Source organism: Pelophylax lessonae (genome assembly GCF_965119305.1).
Source record: "Pelophylax lessonae genome assembly, chromosome: 7".
NCBI classification, from domain to species: domain Eukaryota; kingdom Metazoa; phylum Chordata; class Amphibia; order Anura; family Ranidae; genus Pelophylax; species Pelophylax lessonae.
In genome coordinates this window covers 237,561,582-237,574,537 of record NC_138774.1, presented here as the reverse complement: position 1 = coordinate 237,574,537, position 12,956 = coordinate 237,561,582, and the positions used below count along the sequence as shown (strand labels likewise).

Below are 12,956 nucleotides of genomic sequence, written 5' to 3'. Positions count from 1 at the left end.
ATACATACTTCACTATACCAACTGTCTCTGCTGCTGGATAATCTGAAGGCCTTCAACAGCACTTTGAGGTTCTTTATAGATAGCCCGGCCGGTGTCAGAAAATAGCTGCAAGAACCTTTGCCTAAGGGCACCTTTTAGGGGCATGACTACATGTTTCAGGGTTAATGAAAAGCCCACAATATCATGTTTTTAGAATATGCCATACACTCAAATACTTAATACAATATAGCAACTTCCAAAGCACAAAAGCCACTGCTAGATGATAAAAATATTATGATGATGTTTGGATTGTGGCAATGAGGAGATAGAGACAAGGGGCCTTATACTGAGATTCAAGCTGCCCCTTTAAGGACCATGAGTCCTATAGTGTTTGCTACATCTACTACTATTGCAAAGCTATTGGCTTCATTATTAAAATTAGAATTAATGTAGTATATAATATACAGAATCTCTGTTTTATGGTAGTCACACTGTAACATTACAAGAAAATGCTGTTGTCACATAATTGTAACACAGGGCATCAACAACTTACATCGTATCATCACATGCTCCTCTTCATCCCTTTTCCATAAATCCTTTTGTCATATTCATCAAGGGACAAACATTTTCAAGCTTATAGTTCTGCAAGCGGCTCACTTGTTGGCCCCACCGCTATCTCTGTAAGAATAAATTACATGGAAGGTGGCTGTAGGCTGCCACCAAAAACATTGTCACTGGTTGCATGAAGTCATGACGCACAAATCAAGGCAAGGAACATGCACTTCTCCCTGCTGTGGTGGAGAATGGGTTAATGCCAAAGCAGTCCATCCAATACCTGTTTAATACCTGTGTACCCATGGCTCATATCCTGTAGCACAAACATTTTCTGTATGGCTATGAATCTGCCCATCCATTGGCAAGACACCACCAACATTCAAGTACAAGGCAAGAGTTCCCATATCCCAATATCCACCATTATATCCTAATTAGGCTGAATTCTGGAAAAATGTCTACTCTCCTGTCAATGGGCCCACTGTAAATTACCACTAAATGAAAAGACCCGGATGGGTACAGCTGTATTAATTTGGATTCCAACCATAATATAACTATGAAGATGATTCAAATGGTACTGATTTCTTGGTTTGAACCACAACTGTTTGGCATTATCAGCATTATACTAGAGATAACTGTTCCATTAACTCCTTCTCTCCCTGGGCAGGGACTGGGCCACAGCACATGCGAGTCACTTTTTATGTTTACTGCTCGTTCATGGGATCTGTGCATGCCACAGATTCCAGCTCAGCAAGCATTGATTTTGGGGGTGGGGATGTGTGACACCATGGGAGCTCACTTTCATGGATTTAAGGACAACATTGGCAAGAATGACCACTAATCCATAGGCCTTGGGTAAATCAAAGATCCTGAAAGAACAAAGTGTCTGTATTATTAATAGCAACCTATTAAAACTTTCATGCCATTTAGTAACTTGCACTGGAATGATGACACCTGGAATCTGGTTGCAAAGACAACACATAAACAGTGTTTGACCCTCTACATTATCTACTTTTTTGCACTGTCCACCAGATGAAAGCTAATGCCAATGTCGTACCTAAATGCATGCTATTAAATGAGCCCCAGGCAGTTTTTGAACTGGTGGGGGAGTCGGGTGGGGCATCCAAGAGGACATTGCATGCCGGGGATTTTGGGAAGGCTGTGTGATATCTTCTGTATGTTTATGGGTGATAAATTTGTATAAGATGTTCTTCATGCCAGTCCCCATCAGAACAACCCATATAAGTGTTATTTCTATTCATAACTAAATCCGTGTAAACATTTGGCCCTTTATACTAAAACGGCAGTTTGCAGTTTGATTTATTGATCCATCATTTGTGGCCTGTGATTGGCTCTACTTTGTTCTACTTGGGACTTGCTTTGTATTCCTAAAATGGTGACAGCTAATATTACAGCCTATTTTGGTAACTTAAATTGTTAATTGCAGTCTACATAGATTACATATTATGACGTAAAAAAAAAAAATTCTCACTAAGCCTTAACATTCCATACATTGTTAGATGGTTGTCAAACTAAAAAACCCAAGCTAAGAATCAGAGTTAATGCAGGGTGGCATAATGCATGTCCTGTATATGAAATTGCTTTTGCATTCTTTTTTTAAGTATTCAGCCCTAAAATATAGATCTTCAATATTTTATTTTTTTATGATAATTATTATTTCAGAAGTTGTTTACTATATATAAATCTATAGTCCAAATAATGGTGTCCTGCATTCTTTGACTTCCCAAAGTCAACATTGTACAGAGTATTGAAAAAAAGAAAAAAGAAGAGGGGAGTGAGGGAATCCCACAAATCAGTGGGGTCTCTCAACCTCTCGAATAAATTGGGACTTTATAGGCTACTAGTAAGTGCTGTTCCTGGTGGGAATAAATACAATAATCATTTAAAAATATATATATCATTTATTTCACATAAACGTACAAAATATAACAGTAGATATGTGTTCAATAGAACATAATAAATACATGCACATGAGTCATAACACAAGCTTAGTTAACCACTGGAGCCCCAATGCCTCTAGTTACTAAGGCAGCTTATATAAGATAAATAACAAATCATGATAGATCATGATAAGAGATCATACAGATATGGGGTTCACTTGTGGTAAACGTGGAATCGCGACGCGTTTCGCTTAGTCGATTCCTCAGGCGATTCCTGAAAAATTGTCTACAGAGCAGGCATTATTTATATGCTTAACCCCTTGGTCAAAATGGGGTGTCCAATTAATGTGCGGACATATCACATATGGCTCCACTGGTTTGTCCCTTATTAGCCGCCAAGCATGTATTGGTAGTCACAGATATGATAGTGGGAGGTATCCGTTTGTTGCAGGGGAATCGATCTATCCAGTGCATCCCTCGCTTTAAAGCAGATGCTAAAGGGTAATTGTATTGCCAAAAGAGGAACCCGGTCCTATGTGATATCACCAACGGCCTCTCCTCACGGAGCTCACGCTGTCTCCGTGAGCAAATTTTATTGACTAGGGTTCTGTAGAACCTTAGAGTTCCTCCAGAGATTGGTAGGGGTTCCTTGAACAATTACCAATTTCTGTCCCTCGGATATTTAACCACTGATATCAGTGATCTTTTTAGCTATCTATAGAAGGGGAAGGGAGTCTTTCCAATGACCATAAATGTAGGAAGCATTCTTTCTGCTGATCACTGCACTAATTTACCATGAGCTGCAGATATAGTAATTATTAGTAGGGCTTCCCTGAGACCTTAAAGTTATTTTAAGGCTTCTTCCATGTTAAAAAGTTTTTTTAAAGGTTGGAGCAAAGTATCAGTTCAATATGGACGCAAAAGCAACTCAAGCACAAGTGAAATTAACTCAGAACCACCCGAAAAGGATATTGCTTTTGACTTGCTTTTGTAATAACAAAGGCCCCTTTCACATGGGTGGTCCAATCAAGCCAGTCTGTCAGGTTTTTTGGCAGACCTGATCAGAAGCTTCATGTTAGTCTAGGGGCAGCCGGATATAAACTGACTTGTGTTTGTTTACATCTGATTACCTTCCGGTCCTGTCCAGGTCCAAAAAAAGACAATGGACCTAAATGTGAAGGATCTGAGGTAGTCTGATGTTAAAGGATGCAAGCCTGTTTATATACAGCAGCCCATACAGTGGGGAAAATAAATATTTGATCTCCTGCAGATTTAGAAATTTTGCCCACTTGAAGGGAAAATGAAGGGTCTATAATTGTTATCATAGGTGCATTTTCAATGATAGAGACAAAATATCAAAAATATCAACCAAAAATCCAGAAAAAAAACACATGATATAAATGTTATAATTTGAGTTGCAGTTCAGTAAGTAAAATAAGTATTTGATTCCCTACCAACCAAAAATAATTCTGGCTCCCACAGACTGGCTATAGTATTTGTTCATGTGGTACACAGATTTGTCCTGTCAATTTAGGAAGGTGCTCCTACTGACAGCTGGTTATGTATATAAAAGTCACCTGTCCACATAATCCCTTTCTTCCATTCAAACCTCACAATCATGGGCGGAAAGCAGTCAAAAGTTTTCAGGGACAAGAATGTAGACCTGTACAAGGCTGGAATGGGCTACAAGACCATCAGCAAGAAGCTTGGTAAGAAGGAGACAACCGTTGGAGCAATTATTCACAAATGGAAGAAATACAAAATAACCATCAATCTCCCTCGGTCTAAAGCAGCCTTTTTTAACCAGGGTGCCCTCAGGTGTCTTCAGGGGTGCCTCGGCAAAATGCCTAGAAACTGTTCCAAAAATTGTATTCAAGCCAGCAGGTAGATCAAGCCTGCCTATTAGTTACATAAAGCCAGAGGTTTTAATGGTGCACCATTGCAACATTTTAGCTGCCAGTGTCCTAACAACCAATGACCTAATCAGTTGATAAGGAGGACATAGGGCACCTGCACAACACCCTTGTTTCCCCCTCTCCATCAGTACACAGGTCACATTAGCTGAGAGGGAACGAAACTGAGGGAGAAGAGAAATATTGAAATACTAGTCAATACTAGGATGCAAAGGTGTTTGCTTTGGAAGAATACATCACCGCTAATTTTGGGTTTCCTACGCATATGGGTGTTTCTGCATTATGTAAAACTATTCATTTTGTTTCTAAATTCTTGAATGGGGTGCCTCAAGATTATGTGGAATTGTAAAGGGTGCCTTGACTGGAAAAAGGTTGAGAAACACTGGTCTAGTGCTCCATGCAAGATTTCGCCTCATGGAGTAAGGATGATCATGACAAAAGTGAGGATTCCAAAACTACATGGGAGGAGCTTGTGAATGATCTCAAGGCAGTTGGGACCACAGTCATAAAACAAACCATTGGTAACACAATACGCTACCATGGACTGAAATCCTGCAGCGCTCACAAGGTCCACCTCCTCAAGAAGGCACATGTACAGGCCCATCTGAAGATTGCCAATAAACATCTAAATGATTCAGAGAAGGATTGGGAGAAAGTGCTGTGGTCAGATGAGACCAAAATTTAGCTCTTTGGCATTAACTCGACTCGCCGTGTTTGGAGTAAGAAAAATGCTGACTATGACCCTGAGAATACCATCCCTACAGTCAAGCATGGAGATGGAAACATTATGCTGTGGGGTTATTTCTCTGCTTAAGGTACAGGCCAATTTTGCCGCATTGAGGGGCCAATGGATGGAGCCATGTATTGTAAAATCTTGGGTGAGAACCTTCTTCCTTCAGCCAGAACACTGAAAATGGGTCGTGGATGGGTCTTCCAGCATGAGAATGACCCAAAACATACTGCCAAGGCAACAACAGAGTGGCTCAAAAAGATGCATATTAAGGTCATGGAGTGGCCTAGCCAGTCTCCAGATCTTAATCCTATAGAAAATTTATGGAGGGAGCTGAAACCTCGAGACAGCCAAGAAAACTTAAGGATTCAGAGAAGATCTGTAAAGAAGAGTGGACCAAAATCCCTCCTGAGATGTGTGCAAACCTGTTAACCAACTACAAGAATCTTTCCTCTGTGCTTGCCAACAAGGTTTTCTACAACAAGTACTAAGTCACGTTTTGATTGGGGATCAAATACTTATTTTATTCACTGAACTGCAGCTCTTTTGATAACATTTGTATAATGTGTTTTTTTCTGGATTTTTAGTTGACATTCTGTCTCTATCATTTAAAATTCACCTATGATAAAAATTATAGACCCTTAATTTCTTTATAAGTGGGCAAACTTATAAATCTGCAGGGGATCACATATTTACTATAGTTCTAAAATGAGTCATGAAAGCTCCAGATTTTAAATGCAGCAATAAAAGTGAAATTTGTTCTGTTCTGCTTCGATTCAGTAGGGGGGTCTTCACGGTTTCCCTGCTGATCAGGCTGGACACAGTCCCTATGAAAGGGGTCCAAGTTTTATCTCCCCATATGTCCATGGATCAAGGGACTGGCTGATCTAGGTTTGGGAATTTTAGTTTGGCAACAGATGGAATGATGGTGTGATGTAAGCCTTGTGTCTTATAACACATATGCTTATTAAAGAGTTCTAAGCATACAAGGCTGTGGATGAGTCCTAAATTATAATTTTAAAGGCCTAGTTATAAAATTTAATTTTTAAATTATAAAAGTTAATTTTAATTTTTAAGTTATAAAATTTATAATTTTAAAGGCCTAGTTATCCACCCATTATTTTGTTTTATTTACAATGTATTTCTCTTCAGCTTCAGAGTAATGGGTCAATGGTTTCTAGAAGTGATAGCTATTCCCTTGTCAACTGCATGTTTTCCAGCTTCTGGGTGTGCACAACAGTATCAAAAACAAAGAGTTCTGTTATTAGTGCTGCTAGCCACTTCCAGAAGCTGAGAGGCAGTATGAGGTTGATTTACTAAAGGCAAAAAAAAGAGGCGTAACTTGAACCTTCAGGGCCCTGTTGCAAGAAGCCATGAAGGGCCCCCCAGAACCCTGGCCGGGGTCCTTTCCTTCAAGCCTGGGGCTCTTCCTACTGATCCTGGGGCCCTTTACTCTCATTGCGGGGCCCTTTATTACAGTCCTGCAGCGGGAGTTCTGCAATGCGCCCCCTTCCTGTCATCATAAGGCTTCCCCACTGTGGTGGAATGCCAGGGCCCGGTCACAGGAGTGTGACCTTTGCGATCCTGGAAGTTCACCCAATGGTGATATTATTTTTTATCATTTTATTTTTTTTTTTTTACAATGTCACTGACTATGACTCTGTCCATTCAGAAAAGGAAGGAGCTGGTAAATTACATATTTACCGACCCCTTCCTGGTTCTCTATTGTGACACATCCCCTGCAGCAGCCGGCAGGAGAGGGGAAGGAGCAAAGTGGGGGGGGGGGCAGGGGAGCACACAGGGGCCCAGAGACAGTATAACACAAGTAAACTGGATAGGAGGAGTGGCGGGGGCAGCATACAGAGGACCCAGTCTCCTCTATTTTCCTCTTGCAGCTACAGGAGGAAAAAGGAGGACGGTGATTTCTCTACATGCTGCCCCCGCCGCCCCCTCCTATCCAGGTGTACAGGGGAGCCACATGGGCCCCCTGGAGCATGGGGCCTGGTTGCAATTGCAACCCCTGCAACCCCTGTAGTTACGCCCCTGCCTAGTTTAGTGAATATGGAGGAAAGTAACTTTGTAATGAATACCCAATTGCATGCAAAGAAAAAAAAAATATTTTTTGCTTGCATATGATTGAATGATAGAAGTCAGGAGAGCTTTACTTCCTTTACTAAGCTAAGGGAAAATTCAGCCTATTTGCCTTTAGTAAATAAATATCATTGTGAGATCAGGCAGTTGGCAGGGCAGCACTGTCAGAGTTCAGATAACCTCTGGCTTATAGCTCTTAAGATAAATAGTTAAGACACAGACAAGGAAAGCAGCATATATTAATCTTTTATAGGTAAGCCATAATTTGTAATATAGATCATTAAATTAAACATTTTTAGGACATAAACCCTTTTAGTAATATCAGAAGATAGTTAAGCAAAATGCTAAAAATTAATTTACATTCCATGTCTGGTATTCCTTCCCTCAGTAGTATAGAGGAGTGCCTGGCCCATTACATCAGATAGATTATGGTCTTCAAACCATTTCTATAAATAAAGCAATGCGATGTTTAAGACCCAAACCATTATATCAGTTTTGAATAAAGGCTGCAGGGTCTGTCCATTGAGATATTATTTACCAATGGCAAGATTTCTCCTCCAGAGATTCTGGTCCTGACTCCCACCATGTAGTGTCACTGGTCTTGGGGCTCTTCTCCAAACCATTAGATTCCATAGATGAAGATTTTAATGGTGGGAAGGTTTGGCAACTGGAATGGAGAGGATGATTCTGTCTTGGTATGTATATCCAAAATGGAACCAGTTGGGTTGGATTTTTGTTTTTTAAAGCAACCAACACGGATTTTGATCAAAACTGAATTTTTAGGGTTGGCACTAAATCTGATTGTAGGGAGGAATTTTAAGAACAACTGTATTTTACCCCGTTATTTTTCCTTGGGTTTGGGGGGACTTTTCAGTGCACTGACATAGGAGAAATATGCACAAGAAGAATGTTTTTGGATTTTACGAAGATCAATTATTCCAGTCATTGTATACTTATCTCTCTTTATTCTCTCTTCTTCTTTTTCCTCTGTTGTGTTGCAGGCTCCACTCACATCCTCACCCCTCAAAAACTCCTGGATGCTCTGAAGAGAATGAATAAGACAGATGATGAAATCAGCAGTTAGATTTCCCCTGTCTCCCCAGATGTTGTAGCCTATCTTTCCCCCCAAACCTTCTTTTACCCACTCCCAACCTGACAATTGGCTGCTGAAGACATATCTTCAGTTTATTCTTTGCCCCACCAGCAGAAAGGGAGTTCCTCCAGCCCAACCCTATTTTTAAACCAATGCTAATTCATGGCCTCTGATCGAGGCTTCTTTACATTATGGCATGGATGTAAGGTCAGCCATTTTGTACTCCTCTCCCCCTCTTTTTCTTGTGAGCCCTGCATTGTGGAGGTTGTATTCTGTCTGTTTGTCCTGGAACTTGTAATGATCCCAGCGCATTTTGGATCTTGTGTTTTTGGATTATTGACTATTTTTCACACATCTGCCGCTAGCTTGGATGTATGCCCAATCATCCATTCGTACTTTGAGTTCTTCCGTGTTGCACTTTTGACTTTGCCTCTCAGTCGTATTTCTGTAGCATATAATCTGTATCCAGATTTTGCTACTCTTTACATTGCTTTATTTATATTCACTTTTATGTTTTCCACAATGCACATTCCTACCATGTTTTCACTGGACGTGCAGGAATATGGCAGGACATTAGAGCCTGTAGCTTTCCCCATATTATAAAGCACAACTTTTGATGGGGTAATAATCTGGTGATGCCATGCATCTCAAACACTGTCTAGAACATGCGTGCCCCATGACTATTTCCAATCATAGCTTATATTTACGTAGGCCCCTGCAGTTCTTCCTAAGCCTTCGACCTCCCCACAGATTTGTTAACTGTTCTGGAAATGTGTGTTTCTGTATCTGAGTGAGCTTGTCCTGCCCCAGCTCTTGGAAATGAATGCTTGCATCCTTACTGTGTGTAGCGAACTAAATGTCTGAATTTAGTTCTGTCGTATATATATATAATATATTTGAAGAGATATTTATGTTTCTAGAAAGCAGGAGTGAGACGGAGGTCTGAAAATTACCCGGTTCTAACGGAGAACGGATAAGGATAAGTTATACTCCAGTTACAAACTGCCTCATACTTATGATCAGGAAATACTCAAATTAATTTCTTGAATGAAATTACCCTTGAAGGAGCTGGTCTATTATGAAGGTAGAACATTTTGTAACAGCGACTGTGGACTCCAATCTATTTCACAAGGCAGGGGTTACAGTTCTTATATCTTTGGGGGGGGGGGGGAGAGCTAGGGCAGCATCATACCAACATAAAAACATCTCCTCAAGAACAAAACTTCCTCAAATTGCGCTGATTGTGTTTTATTGGATGTGAAAATCAGTGTGTTCAGTTATTCACTATATGGTACAATTTTAGTTCTTGCTTGCTCTGCTGCTATAGAAGCGGTTGACATCTGAATGAATAAACGATAAATCTTAGACAAGTTTACGGAGCCCTCAGTCTCACTCCTTCATTTCTTGTAATATTTGTTCTGTGAAACAGTTTGTCATTTTGCCTGCAAGTAATAAAGAGATTTAAAGATGCACAGTACGCAGTGATTATGTTAAAAGTATCTTATAATAATACAGAAAGGTTCTGTTGCCGAAGACATTGGTTCTGAACTTTATTATACGATGTACCCTTATGGTTACCCAAATGATGGAGTACCTAAAAGCTAATGTCGACAACCACATCTCTGTATCCAATGCTTTCCGAAAAAGACAGGAGAGAACAAGGGTAAAACTGAGCTAAAGCCCTAGATTGCCATCCCAAACTAGCAAATAAGTACACCAAAAGAAGAATACAAATGGGGACTTTGGCACTCAAAGGATAAAGGTTCAACAAATAGATATATTAAAAAAAAATCAAGATTTATTATTTATATTGTATAAAAGTTTGTAAGATTCACAGGCTTTCTCAACCAGGATTCCATGAAACCTTAGAATTCATTTTAACTGACTTAGTGTTCATGCTTATGTACCATGAGCTGTAGATACAGTAACTATTAGCAGGGGTTCCTCGAGGCCTGACAATTATTACAACGGCCCCCCAATGATAAATGGTTGACAAACACAGGCCACATGCTGTATACAGTATATTTGCATTATACTGAACATCCTATTTCACAGGTTTGTGAACAAGATTGCGGTCAACGTGTTTTGTAGATAGCTCCACTCTACACTCCGCAAAGAAAGAATTATTGGGTTACTTCTACGTGGGACTAAGGGATAGAAAGGTCCAAGACATAACATTGTCCTATCTCAGGACTTCCTCTCCTCTCAATCTACAGAATAGAAATGAGCCCGGTATGGAACTCCATATCCAAATATTCTTGTACCACCAATCAGCACGAGACTTTAAAGTGTCACACATACAAAATTAATGTATAAAAAATGTCAGTTTATTTAATAGAATCAGATAAATAAAAAGACAATAGTGCTCCCAATGGGCATTGTTCTACTATGATAGACAATATTCAGGTAAAGCTGGCCATGGATGAGTAGAAATTTGAACACAAATTCTTAGAAAAAGAAAGTTCTAAGTTTGTTTTTCTAATCATTAGTGGGGTTAAATTGGGATTTGTTTCTTGACTGCACTGACAAGAAAATTCTGGGCAGCAGAATGGAAATTTTCTAAGAGTGTATGTGGTTTTTGTTTGGTAAAGTCTATTCATTACAAAATCAAACGTTAAAAGGAAACAAAATGTTATGAATGACATTTGAATGTTCTGAGAATTTTGGAAGGAATTTGAAATTCTATTCATCTACAGCCAGCTTAAGATATGCATCCAAATACGCTACCCCTAAACCATTCCTCTATCCCGCTATTGTGTTCTGAGAAGAGGAAGCTCCTTCCAGAATATGCTCATAATCAAAAAATAGGGGGAGGATTGTAGTTTCTTGACACCTTCCCCAGAACAAGGCTACTTCAAGACTACCACCCTGCTATCATCTTCTGATCATTAGCTAGTTTTAGAAGGAGCTTCCTCTTCTCAGAATACAATAGCTGGATAGGGAGTGGTCGAGGGTAGTGTATATGGGTTAGAATCTTACCTGAATGTTGCCTATCATGGTATAACCATACCCATTGGGAGTACTATTACTTTTATTATTTATATATATATTATATTAAATAAACTGCTATTTTTATACAATACTATTGCATATCTACACCGTTAAAATCCTGTGTTGATTGGTGGTATAATCATTTTTGGCTATGAGGATGTGGTGTTAGCTTTTAGGAACTCTATCATTTAGGCATACATAAGGGTACATCATATAATAAAGTTTAGAATCACTGTTCTTTGAATCACTAAGCCAAGTCCTGCATTGATTGGTGATACAAGCATATGAATACCTGGTGATAACAGATGAGGGAGAGAAACTTAGGGAGAAGAGAAACATTGGAATACTAGTCAGTACCAGTGTGCAAAGGTATGTTTTCTTATAAGAAAAAAATTACTTGGTGGCTAGAGGTGTGATTGCCATCATCCCTGATACATAATCAAAAATGCTTTAAATCTCATTATGTGGGATTTTTAGAGGCAATCTAAACAAATTTATGAAAATAAATATTTATTCAAAACATTGTTTCTTATAAAACGACAATTACAAGCAATTTAGACAAAAAATTAACTCAACACACAGCCTTTCATTTCTAAACCGCTGGCAACAAAAGTGAGTACACCCCTAAGTGACAATGTCCAAATTGGCCCAAAGTGTCAATATTTTGTGTGGCCACCATTTTTTTCAGCACTGCCTTAACCCACTTCGGCATGGAGTTCACCAGAGCATCACAGGTTGCCACTGGAGTCCTCTTCCACTCCTCCATGATGACATCACAGAGCTGGTGGATGTTAGAGACCTTGCACTCCTCCCCCTTCCGTTTGAAGATGCTCAATAAGGTTCAGGTCTGGAGACCTGCTTGGCCAGCCCATCACGTTTACCCTCAGCAAGGCAGTGGTCATCTTGGAGCTGTGTTTGGGATCGTTATCATGTTGGAATACTGCCCTGTGGCCCAGTCTCTAAAGGGAGGGTATCATGCTCTGTTTCAGTATGTCACAGTACATGTTGGCATTCATGGTTCCCTCAAAGAACTGTAGCTCCCCGGTTTCCGGCAGCACTCATGCAGCTCCAGACCATGACACTCCCACCACCATGCTTGACTGTAGGTAAGACACACTTGTCTTTGTACTCCTCACCTGGTTGCCGCCACACACGCTTGACTCCATCTTAACCAATAAGGTTTATCTTGGTCTCATCAGACCACAGGGCATGGTTCCAGTAATCCATGTCCTTAGTCTGCTTGTCTTCAGCAAACTGTTTGTGGGCTTTCTTGTGCATCATCTTTAGAAGAGGCTTCCTTCTGGGATGACAGCCATGCAGATCAGTTTGATGCAGTGTGCAGCGTATGGTCTGAGCACTAACAGGCTGAAAAAAAAGATGAATGAGAGAGAACAATTGGGAATATGGTCGATTTACAGAGTGGCATTTCACAGCTGGTTGCTGTGTAGATCCAAGGACAACAGCATGGTTGTTACCACAGAAGGGGAAAATCCAACGCGTTTCAAAATGTGTAACAGATTTTTCCTTAGGGACAATTCTACCACTTCTGTAATATACAGTTTACATTAAAGTTGTGTGTTACAAAAGTATATTCACCAACATTTCATAAGTATATGGAATGAAAGAAAGGCTTACATAATATATATGACCATTTGGTTAGAGTACTTCCACAGGTTAAAAGACCTCCTAGCTGGGATCAACTTGTA

The 12,956-nt window shown here is 39.9% G+C and overlaps 1 protein-coding gene across 2 annotated transcripts in view; it reads left to right on the top strand.

The window, feature by feature from the left end:
- Positions 1-9,729, top strand: part of LOC309560308 (syntaxin-binding protein 1) — a 101,795-nt gene extending 92,066 nt beyond the window's left edge. For both annotated transcript variants that reach the window (XM_082263924.1, XM_082263923.1), the window contains one exon: positions 8,168-9,729. In XM_082263924.1, coding sequence (XP_082120050.1) covers positions 8,168-8,250 — 83 coding nt within the window. In that variant the 3' untranslated portion in view covers positions 8,251-9,729. The remainder of the gene's footprint in view (positions 1-8,167) is intronic.
- Positions 9,730-12,956: the final 3,227 nt, after the last annotated feature.